The following is a 13,456-nucleotide window of genomic DNA, read 5'->3' as shown; positions in this document are numbered from 1 at the left end:
CTCTTCATCCTTACCTTAGAAAACTTATTGGAAAACGTTAGGAAAAATGAAGAAATCAAAGGGGCTCTAATTAAAAAGGAGCATTATAAGGTACAGGCATTTGCCGATGATATAATATTTTTTCTGGAAGATCCAGAGGATACAGGAGTAAAATTAATAAAGGAAATAGAGGAATTCAGCAAGGTCGCAGGCCTTAAGATAAATAAAAATAAAACAAAATTATTGACTAAAAATTTAAAAGATAAGCAAAAAAAGAATTAGAAGGAAAATTGGGAATGCAAAGTGTGAAAAAGGTAAAATATTTAGGCATTTGGTTAACAGCAAGATGCTCTTCAATCAAAAAAGATAATTATGACAAATTAATAATACAAATTAAAAAAGAATTGGAAATGTGGGGGAAACTACAGCTATCATTACTGGGGAAAATTGCGGCAATTAAAATGTCTACCAAAAATACTATATCTTTTTCAAACTGTACCAATAAGTTTGGATAAAACCTTTTTTAGAGAATTAGATTGATTAATAAGTAAATTTGTTTGGGATGGGAAAAAGGGCAGGATAAAAATGAAATTATTACAGGACAAAAGAGAAAGGGGTGGCTTTGGACTCCCTGACTGGGAAATGTATTACCAGGCTGTGGCTATGGTATGGATTAAAGATTGGATCAACCTGGAAAATAGAAGAGTATTGTCGATAGAGGGTCACGACTTGCAGAGAGGGTGGCACAGTTTCCTATGGAATGGGAAATGTAAACAGCATGCATATTTTCAGAGATACATGATTAGAGATTCATTAATTTGGACATGGAACAAAATTAAAAAGAATCATTATACTAAAATACCGAACTGGCTGTCAACTATGGAAGCACAAATCTACCCAAACGCAATGGATCTGGGGAAAAAGAGGAATTACAAAGACCTATTAGACACACAAGGAAGATTAAAAACGAGACAAGAACTACAGCAACAAAATATAAAGATAGATTGGTGCCCATACATGCAAATTCAGGCGAGATACAAAAAGGACAAAGAACAATTTGGTTTCTGCATGGAAAAGCATCAATTAGATAAAATTCTACAAGAAATTGAGAAGAAAACGATCTCAAGAATATATAATTTTCTACTAGATTTTAAAATGGAAGAGGTCAAAGAGATGATGGTGGTATGGGCAAAAAATGTTGGCCATAATATAGACCTGGAAAATTGGGAGAAAATGTGGGGATTAAATTACAAACTAATTACATCTACATCATACAGGGAAAATCAATACAAAATGTTCTACAGATGGCACCTTCTCCCCGCTAGACTGGCAAAAATGTTTAACTCAGACCCAAATTGTTGGAAATGTAGAAAAGAAAAAGACACTTATTTCCATACCTGGTGGACATGCCAGGAAGTGAAAAAATATTGGAATGCAATTAGACAATGGATAGAAGAAATCACGAATCAGAAAATTGAACTTAATCTGGAAACTTTTTTATTAGATATAATAACACAAATGCAGTAAAACAGATAGATATATATCATGTAACACATATTAACAGCTGCAAGGATTTCATACACACAACTCTGGAAAGAAAAAAGGTTCCACCAGAAGGCATGGTTATAAAAGAAATAATAGATTGTATAGAGATGGACAGGCTAATGATGAAAATAAAAGACAGAGGAAATTCAATTTACTATAGGGCCTGGGATGCCTGGGATGAGTGGTTTAGAAATAAAAAGAAAATAAAATGGCAATTAGGAAAAGAATGAGGGAATATGTAAATATGTAAATATGCCATGGAGAAGATTGATGTTTAAGGATAAAAGATACTGATTTTTAGCAAGAGTAAGATGTAATGGTAAAGGAATAAGTAAATACACTGCTCAAAAAAATAAAGGGAAAACAAAAATAAGACATCCTAGATCTGAATGAATGAAATATTCTTATTGAATATTTCGTTCATTACATAGTTGAATGTGCTGACAACAAAATCACACAAAAATTATCAATGGAAATCAAATTTAGCAACCTATGGAGGTCTGGATTTGGAGTTACACTCAAAATTAAAGTGGGAAAAAACACTACAGGCTGATCCAACTTTGATGTAATGTCCTTAAAACAAATCAAAATGAGGCTCAGTAGTGTGTGTGGCCTCCACGTGCCTGTATGACCTCCCTACAATGCCCGGGCATGCTCCTGATGAGGTGGCGGATGGTCTCCTGAGGGATCTCCTCCCACACCTGTACTAAAGCATCCCCAACTGCTGGACAGTCTGGTGTAATGTGGCGTTGGTGGATGGAGCGAGACATGGTGTCCCAGATGTGCTCAATTGGATTCAGGTCTGGGGAACGGGCGGGCCAGTCCATAGCATCAATGCCTTCATCTTGCAGGAACTGCTGACACACTTGAGCCACATAAGGTCTAGCATTGTCGTGCATTAGGAGGAACCCAGGGCCAACCGCACCAGCATATGGTCTCACAAGGGGTCTGAGGATCTCATCTCGGTACCTAATGGCAGTCAGGCTACCTCTGGCGAGCACATGGAGGGCTGTGCGGCCCCCTAAAGAAATGCTACCCCACACCATTACTGACCCACTGTAAAACCGGTCCTGCTGGAGGATGCTGCAGGCAGCAGAACATTCTCCACAGCGTCTCCAGACCCTGTCACGTCTGTCATATGTGCTCAGTGTGAACCTGCTTTCATCTGTGAAGAGCACAGGGCACCAGTGGCGAATTTGTCAATCTTGGTGTTCTCTGGCAAATGCCAAACGTCCTGCATGGTGTTGGGCTATAAGCACAACCCCCACTTGTGGACGTCGGGCCCTCATACCACCCTCATGGAGTCTGTTTCTGACCGTTTGAGCAGCCACATGCACATTTGTGGCCCGCTGGAGGTCATTTTGCAGGGGCTCTGGCAGTGCTTCTTCTGTCCCTCCTTGCACAAAGGCGGAGGTAGCGGTCCTGATGCTGGGTTGTTGCCTTCCTATGGCCTCCTCCATGTCTCCCGATGTACTGGCCTGTCTCCTGGTAGTGCCTCCATGCTCTGGACACTACGCTGACAGACACAGCAAACCTTCTTGCCACAGCTCGCATTGATGTGCCATCCTGGGTGAGCTGCACTACCTGGAGCCACTTGTGTGGGTTGTTGACTCCATCTCATGCTACCACTAGAGTGAAAGCACCGCCAGCATTCAAAAGTGACCAAACCATCTGCCAGAAAGTATAGGAACTGAGAAGTGGTCTGTGGTCACTACCTGCAGAACCACTCCTTTATTGGGGATGTCTTGCTAGGCTTTCCACCTGTTGTCTATTCCATTTGCACAACAGCATGTGAAATTGATTGTCAGTCAGTGTTGCTACCTAAGTGGACAGTTTGATTTCACAGAAGTGTGATTGACTTGGAGTTCCATTGTGTTGTTTAAGTGTTCCCTTTATTTTTTTGAGCAGTGTATATATACTGAAAAATGTAAGGAGATGCAGAAGATGTCTTGATGTTGATAACAATGTATAAAGTTTTATTTTATGTTTTTAAAATATGAAAACTTAATAAAAAATTTTTAAAAAGGAAATAACTATTCTTAGGGAGGACACCAACTCAAACTGGGACAAGAAAATTGTGTACAGAAAAGGCAGTCTCCAATAATTTCAGATTTCAGTTTATATAGGGCATAGCTGTCAAACTCCTGACCCGTGGCTGGATGTGTCACATGCTGGCCATGCCCCCACCCGGTTTAGCAAAGGTGGGGGAAGTCACAATATGTCATATGATGCCGCTGTGACGGCGTGAGTTTGACACCCCTGATATAGGGCTTCATAGTACCACCCAGCATTTTGAAGCAAGTACAGCTCTTATAACAGCAATAAAAATAAATATATGTAATAAAAATAGGGCCAATCCATAGGCACACATATAGCTGCATTCTGCAAAGTTGAAGTTTCTAGGTGGTCTTCAAGGACAGCCCCTGTAGGATAAATTACAATTGTCCAAGCAGGAAGACAGTTGACAAGGATATGAGTGAGTACTATCTTCAGTGGATCCCAGGAAAGACTACAGTTGGCAATCAGCTAAAGCTGGGCAAAGAGCTAGCTTGACTATATGCTTCTAGCTGTACATTTAGATCATGTCTAGATTCACACAACATGCAGAAAGAGACTTGTTTGATATTGTATGTTGTAGAAATGCAGCTGAAGTTAAACAGAAATTTTATACCCTCAAATCAAGGCACAGGGCAGTAGTTTATGTCAGTGTTTGCTCACTGAGGCTTGCTGCCATACTTCTCTACAACTAACTCCTGCCCTATGCCTCATGTCAGTCCATCGTTCATGCTATAGCTTAGGCAAATACCTCAATATTTCATATGGACACGTATGTTTGGTGATGGGTAGGAGGGGAATAAGTTATATTAGGTACCTGGGTGACTGCAACACTTGCAACTGGAAAAAAAAACTATATCAAATCTTTTACAGGTTTCTGCCCAAAGAGAAATGTAAGATTCTCTTATCCCCACTCTTTATAGTATGCAAACTAGTTAATAAAGCATTGAACGTGAATCAAATGTAGTTCCTTATTTATTTTTGCCATTATTTAAATATTAAAACAAATAGAAGTAGGATGGGCTATACAGTTTATTGCAAACTAAAAATATTAATTAGAATAAGTTATTAAGATTTAGAGTGACCTGCTAAGTATAGCAGATTTAGGTATTCCCATTAAGGCTTTCATTATAATTTCTAATATTAAATATTTGTCTTCCTAAAAGGAATTAACTGGAAAAGGGACTTGCAACTTTGCTCACTTTAAAACAATAACTTACAAAAATTAAAGTACATTACATTAAATAGAGCATTCTTGGTAGTGCCATTGGTGAAAAAAAAAAGCACAATTTGTTTTGTTGCTAGTATTTTGCTGTATATTTATTTCAATAGGGTTTTATAAATGTGTTAAATTGTCCTGAATTTCTTCCCAGATTTATTGGTATACTAGCTCGATACCCGTGCTTTGCTATGAAACTATGTGGTTGGGCCAGTGGTGGGATTCAATTTTTTTTACTACCAGTTCTGTAGGAATGGCTTGGTGGGTGTGGCAGAGGAAGGATATTATAAAATCTCCAGTCAGAGGTGGTATTTGCCAGTTCTCCAAACTACTCAAAATTTCTGCTACCGGTTCTCCAGAACCTGCTGAATACCACCTCTGGGTCAGGCTTAGTTTTTGGGAAGGAAAATAAGGGGGATCCATTAGTACTCATCTGGCTAGTGTATTGTCAGTGTGTGAGAGAGTTGAGGGCTGTTTGGAAACTGAAGCAGTATTTCCTATGTGAGCAAGAAGGAGACAGCAAGGAGCCTGGGAGTGGCTTAGTTCAGCTGTTCTGTACTAAAGCTGGTGGCTGCTGTGAAACTAAAACTGAAACTCCTCTGCTTGTGTTTTGCATTTGGAAGAGATTTCTTTTCAGGTGGGGAGGGGGAGTAGAACACCTTAGCATCAGAGCATGTTAATAATAATATACGAAATACTAATGCTCTGATGGTCATTTACAGTTCTGGAGATTTTATAATGATGCGTGAGTGGTATTTCGCATATATATATATATAGTGTGTGTGTGTGTGCGTGTGTGTGTGTGTGCATGTTATTTTGAGAGCTTCCTTTGACATACCACCAGGTGGGTGATATAAAAATTAATAAATAAATAGTTTTGAAAGTTACCACTTGTGACTAATAAAAGTTGTCTTTAACTTAGGTAGATGATTTCCACTATAAATCCAGATAGCTAAGCTTTTTAATGCTTTCCACAGTTTTTGAATTTGAGCTATAATAACCATCATTTGTCTTATGCTGTTCTGAGACTGGGCTTCTATGTTATAGTTTATTTTATGATGATGCTACAGCTCTTTTGCAGAGATTTAGAAGTTTGAGCAATGAGGTAAGACCTTCTGATACTTTCTTTTCAAAACAGGCTTTTGAAATTCATGTTTTCAAACTACGAGTTGAAAATATTGAGAAATGTTGGAAAAACAAATATTGGACAATGTTGGGAAAATATTGAAGTTACATCTGATTCCTAAGCCGTAAAATATATGTTCAGGTATTTAAATAAAATCATCTTTCTTTTCTCTAGGGGCTTCAAAAAAGTCAGAGTTCACATTTGGCAGGTCCTAATAGTGAACGACCTCTCTCTTCCACTGGGCCTTCCCAGCATCTCCAGGCAGCTGGCACTGGTATTCAAAATCAAAATGGACATCCTACCATGCCTACCAATTCAGTAACACAGGGGGCCGCTCTCAATCACCTCCCCTCTCACACTGCTACCTCAGGTGGACAACAAGGCATTACCTTAACCAAAGAGAGCAAGCCTTCAGGAAATACATCAGCAGTGCCTGACATAAACAGGCATTCTGGAGAGACACTTAACAGCACTGCCAGTGTAGAAGGACTTCCTAATCATGTCCATCAGGTGACGGCAGATGCTGTTTCTAGCCCTAGCCATGGAGATTCAAAGTCACCAGGTTTACTTAGTTCAGACAATCCTCAGCTCTCTGCCTTGTTGATGGGAAAAGCCAATAACAATGTGGGTACTGGAACCTGTGACAAAGTCAATAACATCCATCCAACTGTTCATACAAAAACTGAGAATTCTGTTGCCTCCTCACCATCTTCAGCCATTTCCACAGCAACACCTTCTCCAAAATCTACTGAACAGACTACCACAAACAGTGTTACCAGCCTTAACAGCCCTCATAGTGGACATGCAGTTAATGGAGAGGCATTGGAGGACTCTCAGAGCCCCATAAAAATAAATCCTCCTCTTACTGGACATAAACCTAATTCCCCCATCATTCCATCTATGTCAGTATCTATATATCCAAGTTCTGCAGAGGTTCTGAAAGCATGCAGGTAAGTACACAAATTCCTTTAATTGCAAGTAACAATTTTATATTGTATATACTGTATGTCTCCCAAATATTTTTAATTTTATTGAATTAAATTGTACAATGATAGATACTTGTTTTTATAGATATTTGTTTTTAATTATTGTTATCCCATTGAAAATGAATGTGTTTCGACATTTGAGTTCTTTTAAAAACGAAACAATAATTGTGTTTGAATATGTATTGGACATATAATTGAAGAGCAATCTTATCCCTACCCAATGTTATGGCAAATTCTGGCAGAAGAAATGGAGTAGCCACCATGAGTCAGAATGAAACTGCCAGAATATACAGTGGATATAAAAAGTCTATACAACTATTAAAATGCCAGGTTTTTGAGTTGTAAAAAAATCAGACCAATATAAATCACTTCATTTTTTCCCCACCTGTGATATAACCTATCGGCTTTAGAATTCAGTTGAAAAAACAAATTGAAATCGTTTAGGGGGGAAAATGAAAGCAAAAAATGTGTAATAACGTGGTTGCATAAGTGTGCACACCCTTAAACTAATACTTTGCTGAAACACCTTTTGATTTTTTGAGAGTATTCAGTCTGTTGGAGTAGGAGCCTATCAGCATGGCACATCTTGCCTTGGGGATCTTTGTCCCCTCCTCTTTGCCCAAGCACTCCAAATCTGTCAGATTGCAAGAGCATCTTCTGTGTACAGCCCTCTTCAGGTCACCCTACAAATTTTCAATTGGATTCAGGTTTGGGTCCACCTGGTCCATTCAAAAACATGGATCTCCTTCTGGTGAAGCCATTGTTCTGTTAATTTGGAGGTATGCTTTGGGTCATTGTCATATTGAAAGGTGACATTCCTTTTCATCTTCAGCATTATATGCCTTGGAATTTCTTCTTCTGACTCTTTGTAAGCTCTTTGCAGACCATGGCTTTTGGTATAAGAGGCAACTGAGTAAATCTCAGGAAAATCCTACTAGAACAGCTGAACTTTATATGGGCTTGAAGAGAGTCACTTTAATTGATGGCAGGTGGGTCTTGACTACAATTTACCATCAGTTTGAATGTGATTGGTTAATTCTGAACACAGCCACATCCTTACTTACAAGAGAATGTGCAGACTTGTGCAACCAGCTTATTGTGCTTTTTTATTGTTATCTCCCACCCCCGAAAGATTTCAGTTTGTTCTTCAGTTGAATTGTATACCTTATATGTCAGGGGTGTCAAACTCATGGCTGGCAGGCCGGATGCATCACACACTGGCCACCCCACCCCAGGATTACTGAAGGGGGAAAATGTCACAATACGTCACATGACGATAATGTAACACCGCGAGTTTGACACCCCTGTTATATGTTATATTAAAGGTACAAAAATTCAGAAGTGATTTAACTTGGTTTTATTTTTTCCGCATCTCAAAAACCTGGCATTTTAACAAGGGTGTATGAAGACTTTTTATATCCACTTCAAATATGGTAAATGTTCATATTCTCCTCTGCCCCACTGAAAACATTGAGAAAGGATTGGTTTTATTTAATTTGAAGGAGTCTCCTCTCCCAACATGCCTTCCCTGCATAGAGCTAGGCACAAAGTACACTTTTTGTTCCTGTTCTTTTTATCCTGGGCCACACTTCAGGGTTTATGGTTCACTTTTACAGAGATTGCTGTATTTTTTTCTGTCTTCTTGGCATCTAAAGGATTGGTTAGTGGTCTTGAACAGTAATAAATTTAACTGCTGTAGAGATTACATTTAGAAACAAGGAATTGATTGCCTTGCTTATTCAGGAGAACAGAGCAACTTAAAAGAATTGGAGTTGAAAATAACTCCTTGTAGCTATGTGAGCCTGCTCTTTTGTTCCCTAAAAGAACAGAATTGCATGGCCAAAAGGTTGAAGAAAAAAAGCACTGTAATTCTTTATGGAAAAATAGAAGTTTTATATTCTGTATATTAAACTCTGTTTTAACTATGTATATTTTCACAATTCTTTCTAATTTAATATTTTGGGACAAAATATTACTAAACATCATTTTTAATTGCAGACAATAATCTAAATTTTAATATTGAAATTTAGCATTATCACTAAAGATTTAAAACTTTCTGTTTTTGAAGCAAGAATTTTTTTAAAATAATTGAACAGGTATCATACAAAATTAAAAATTTCTGTTTTTCCCACATCCACCACTCTGGAGTAGGAAATATTTTATTTGGTTTTATATTTTGGTAACATTAACATTTCTCAAATTTTTAAATTTCTAATCATGTGGGGAGGTTTCCTTCTATTAATACAATAGAAAAAATGAAAAATGACAGAAAAAAGAAATCTAAAAAAGAAAAATATAGAGCACGTATTCACACACACACACACACAAAATTCTGTATAAGATTTCAATGAACAGTAGCAATAATTCATTATACTTTTCCATAGATAATCTGTTTCAGTTTTTGTTTGTAAATTGCTAAAATATTTGTGCAAAAAATAGGGTATAGGCTTTGTTCAGATCTGGATTTACATGTAATAGGAATATATTTTTAAAAATGATTCATAATATTGCATATTGATCTCAAAGTTAGCTAACGTATTTAATAGTTTCCTCCCAAGGTGATAATTTCTCCTTTTTTGACAAAATCTGTCAAGAAGACTCTACTGAAGTTTCTGCTAGCGTAGGGATAAGGTTTAAAGTTGGAGGTATAACTCTGCCTTTCTTTGAACCAATTCTAGGCTTTGGGGACATCTTTCTGTGGATTATAGGATTTGCAGCATTTTCAACTTTTAATAATTGTCATGATTGGTCTGTAAGATTTTATTATAAAAATTAATTCTTGGAATTATTGTGGAATTATTTTCATAAACCCAAAGAGTCTTTGGGTTAATTTTTTTTCAAAGAGCAGCCAATCATAACACATCCTGCCTTTAACAACATAAGGAAGTTTCTAAATTGTTATAAATAAAGATAGGAATAAAGAGTCCCTCTGAGGCAGTTCAGAAGTATAAAATATAAATAATAAAATAAATAAAAAACATTCCATTCTTTCAAAAGAAACAATCAATGCATGCAAATATTGGAGTTTTTTAGATTTGGCATTATGTATTCATGATCAAAATTTAAATATCTCCAGTAACTATAATGTTGCATTCTTACTACTGCATAGCCCATACTGCAAACTATAGGGCACATTAGAGCTTTCTGTAACACTTAGAATAAGCTCATACTTGCACCTTCTCCGCATATATTTTAATAGGCAGTCTCAGTTTTCTCTCTATTTTATTCTAAACATCTTTATGACAATGAGGGAGTATGGCAGTGAGAGGATTACTATAGAAGCTCAGTTGTGAATCAAGGAAAGGAATGAACTCTTGAATATAAATGTGGGTGAATAATGTAGTGGTTGAAAACATAAAAGATGTTTGAAAATAAGTAGCAGTCCCAAGAAACATTGACTATATTTCATTCTTTTTTTAAAAAAAAAAAACAAGTTTTATTAATTTCAGAAACAAACAAATCATCATCAACCATTACATATTTGAACCTTTTTCCATTATAAATTTTACAAGTCAGATAAAACCTTATCTTATACAATACAATTCTATTTTAAACCATTTCTAAATGAACATAAAAACATCTCTTGTCCTCTATTTCTTTCTGACTTGATTATCGTCATTTTCTTTCTATGCTTCTAAAGGTTTCACCAATACTTCTCAAAAACATAAACAGACACAAACAAACATATAAAAATCTTTTAGTAAAGTAACTTGGCCCCGGTACCTCTCTTTATATGGGCTTTAGTTATATTCATGCTCATCTTACAGATCATTACCTATTTTATTTACCATTCTGTATCTTCTATATATACTTCTCCACACATTTCACTCTTCATAATTCTATCTTATTCAATCCATCTTAATTTAAATCATTATATTTGTATCTTTTGCCCATCCTTTATTATCACTCTATCTCATTCCTTATACTGAAAAAAAAAAAAGAATTTCTCCTGAAATCTCTAATCAGAGTATGATGCCTTTCTATCCTCTCCCTGAATATTAGATTAACATTTAAAATGACACCTAATATCCAATCTGATTCTGCTTGGTACATTCTATCTATTAATTTTTACTTTTAATAACAATAAAAACAGAGTAATAAATCGGAAATGTTTAAATACATAGTATCATCCTAAATACGTAGTTAAATAATAAATCTAAATAATAAATCTTATAACATTCTCATTGCCTTTCCCTTCAATATTTTATTACATTTTAAAAATCAATCATTATTAAACATTTCAACATTTTAACTTCTTATTAACTCTTAAACCATTCTAATTTTCTATTTCTAATACAAATATTACAATACCGTCTTATGTACCTTGCAAAATCTTTTTAAGAAAATTTATACTTTACCCTTTATCCCTGAAAAAGATTCCTCTTTTCCCATCCAATTTTAAAACTTTGTGGCTTTTCTCCGCCTTTCCCCTTTCTTTCTTCCCCCACCCGATCTTCCTACCCCCTTCTTCTAACCTCTGTCTTGCTGGCATCCCTTCTCTGTTGTATTCCCTTTTTCTCTTGTTTGCTATCATTATATTTATTTTGCATCATATTTTCTCTTTCTTAAATGTTTTTTAGATCTTAAGTCCTTCATTTTCCTCGCTTTCTTCCTTCCTTCTTCCTTAGGTAAATTTTGGGATTCATTAAAGATGGTGTCTTCGTCTTCTTCTTCTTGTAGTTCCATCTGTCGCATTGTCTGTTCATAGTTAACCAGCGCCATTTCTAAAAATAGAAAAGCTTTTCCATACCATCTTTACAGGCTGCTTTTGTTTGCTCATATTCATCCCTCAGTTCCTCAAGGAGAAAGCCATTATAAATCTTTTCTTTTCTTTTTCCCTCTTCTTACTCCAACCAAAATATTCCAAAAGAAAAGTAAGACAATCCCAAAGTCCACAATCCTCAATCAATCCAAGCCAAGCCAAACTTCCCACTTTCTCTTCCAGGGTAGTATCAGACAAAGGAAAAAAGAAAATCCAAATCTGTGTTTTGAAGCCTTATTAAAAAAAATTTCTGTCTCCAAATCCTTAAGGCATCTCCTCCAACAAAATCCAGCCAGATAAATATATTTTTGTCCTCTCCCTTCCGACTTATCCCATAAAGCTAGTTTTACCTGAAAAAAACAGGTTTCTCAATATCCGTTTGTTAATTCCGTCGGGAGGAGAGTAAACTTTCCTTTCAGCACCTCAGAATTGCCGCTTACTTTCTCTTATGGAAAGAATCATCCAAAAACCATCACTTCCAGGAATTAAATTAAATATATCTCAGAGTCCTGGATCGACCAAGAAGACTTTCACTTTTAAAAACTTTCTCCTCTTCCTCCTGCGCATACTTGCCCAGCTGCCGGCTTCTTTGTGGCGGCCATTACAGACCGCCGCTACGCCGTCTTGGTAAAAGGAGGTTCTGCCGGCCAGGGAGGGGGTCTGCAATACCCCAAACCCTTTTCCAGATCCCCCTACCTTCAGCTGCCCCTGCAAGGCAGCCTTGCTCCGCACCCTTTCGGATCGGAGCCCCAAAGCGGCTAGCACGGCAGGGATCGTGCAGCGCGCAATCCCTACCGCTCACAAAGCCGACAAACCGGAAACTCTGACTATATTTCATTCTTGTGAATCTTTGAATAGGATCTTATATGTCAGCACTCTATCACTGCCTTTGTTGCTTAGCAACAAAATTTTTAATAGTCTGGATTGGCATCATAACCCAAAGACCATGCGAGTCATTAAGCAAGGACCTTCCGTGACTACGACTTCTGACTTCCTGTCAGCTTCCCCATTGACTTAACTTGTGGGAAGTTGGTATACAACATCAAAAGTTGCAGTCACGTGACCATGGTTTACTGTGATGTAATCATGAGCTAGGGGCTGAGTGTCTAGATCATGATTGCATTGGCCAGAAATGTGAGAACTGGTTATAAGTTCCATTCATTCAGCACCATCGTAACTTTGAATGGTCTCTGAACGATATGTCATAACCCACAGACTATCTTTAAAGGATTACTCTGGGATTTTGCTCTGATATTTTATCCTCCTACGGTTTTTATTTTTGTATTAAAAAGAACTGTCAATTTTTTATAAATTCTTCACAATTGAATCATATTTTATTTCATTTCTCTTCAGTAGCTATTTAAGTTTATTTTAGATTTTACTGTACAATTAGTTATAAAGTTCTGTTGTATAAAATGTCCATCTGTGGAGAAGTATAGAAATATAGCAAATAAATATAGAAATGTTCATATATTTATATGAATATATTTCTTCAGAACAATTATATTAAAGAGCATAGCTCAGTAGAGTACACAGTAGAGTGCTGTATATTAAAATAATTTACTGTAAACATATTGCAAGTGATAAACCATGTAGGAGTAAGAAATATAATAGAAAATTATTGAAGCATAAATTATAAATTACTGATAAATTATTGAAGCATATTAAATAAGAAATTGTTGAAATTGAGAATACAACTTGTTATACAAATACAATTGTATTATGTTGCTGAGTTCTGTTATAAGCTAGAGAAATCTACCAACAAAACCACAATATAAACTTCC

General features: G+C 36.5%; 1 protein-coding gene across 10 annotated transcripts in view; it reads left to right on the top strand.

Annotated features, from left to right (window-relative positions):
* KDM6A (lysine demethylase 6A) overlaps positions 1-13,456 on the top strand; it is a 219,311-nt gene that overhangs the window by 161,208 nt on the left and 44,647 nt on the right. For all 10 annotated transcript variants that reach the window (XM_087966799.1, XM_026674041.2, XM_087966797.1 and 7 more), the window contains one exon: positions 6,099-6,874. In XM_087966799.1, the coding sequence (XP_087822925.1) occupies positions 6,099-6,874 (776 nt within the window). The remainder of the gene's footprint in view (positions 1-6,098; positions 6,875-13,456) is intronic.

The sequence above is a fragment of the Notechis scutatus genome, chromosome 5 (assembly GCF_049901735.1).
Source record: "Notechis scutatus isolate UNSWTSFEM ecotype Mainland chromosome 5, rNotScu1.2, whole genome shotgun sequence".
Lineage (NCBI taxonomy): Eukaryota > Metazoa > Chordata > Lepidosauria > Squamata > Elapidae > Notechis > Notechis scutatus.
This window is presented reverse-complemented; position numbering and strand designations above follow the sequence as displayed.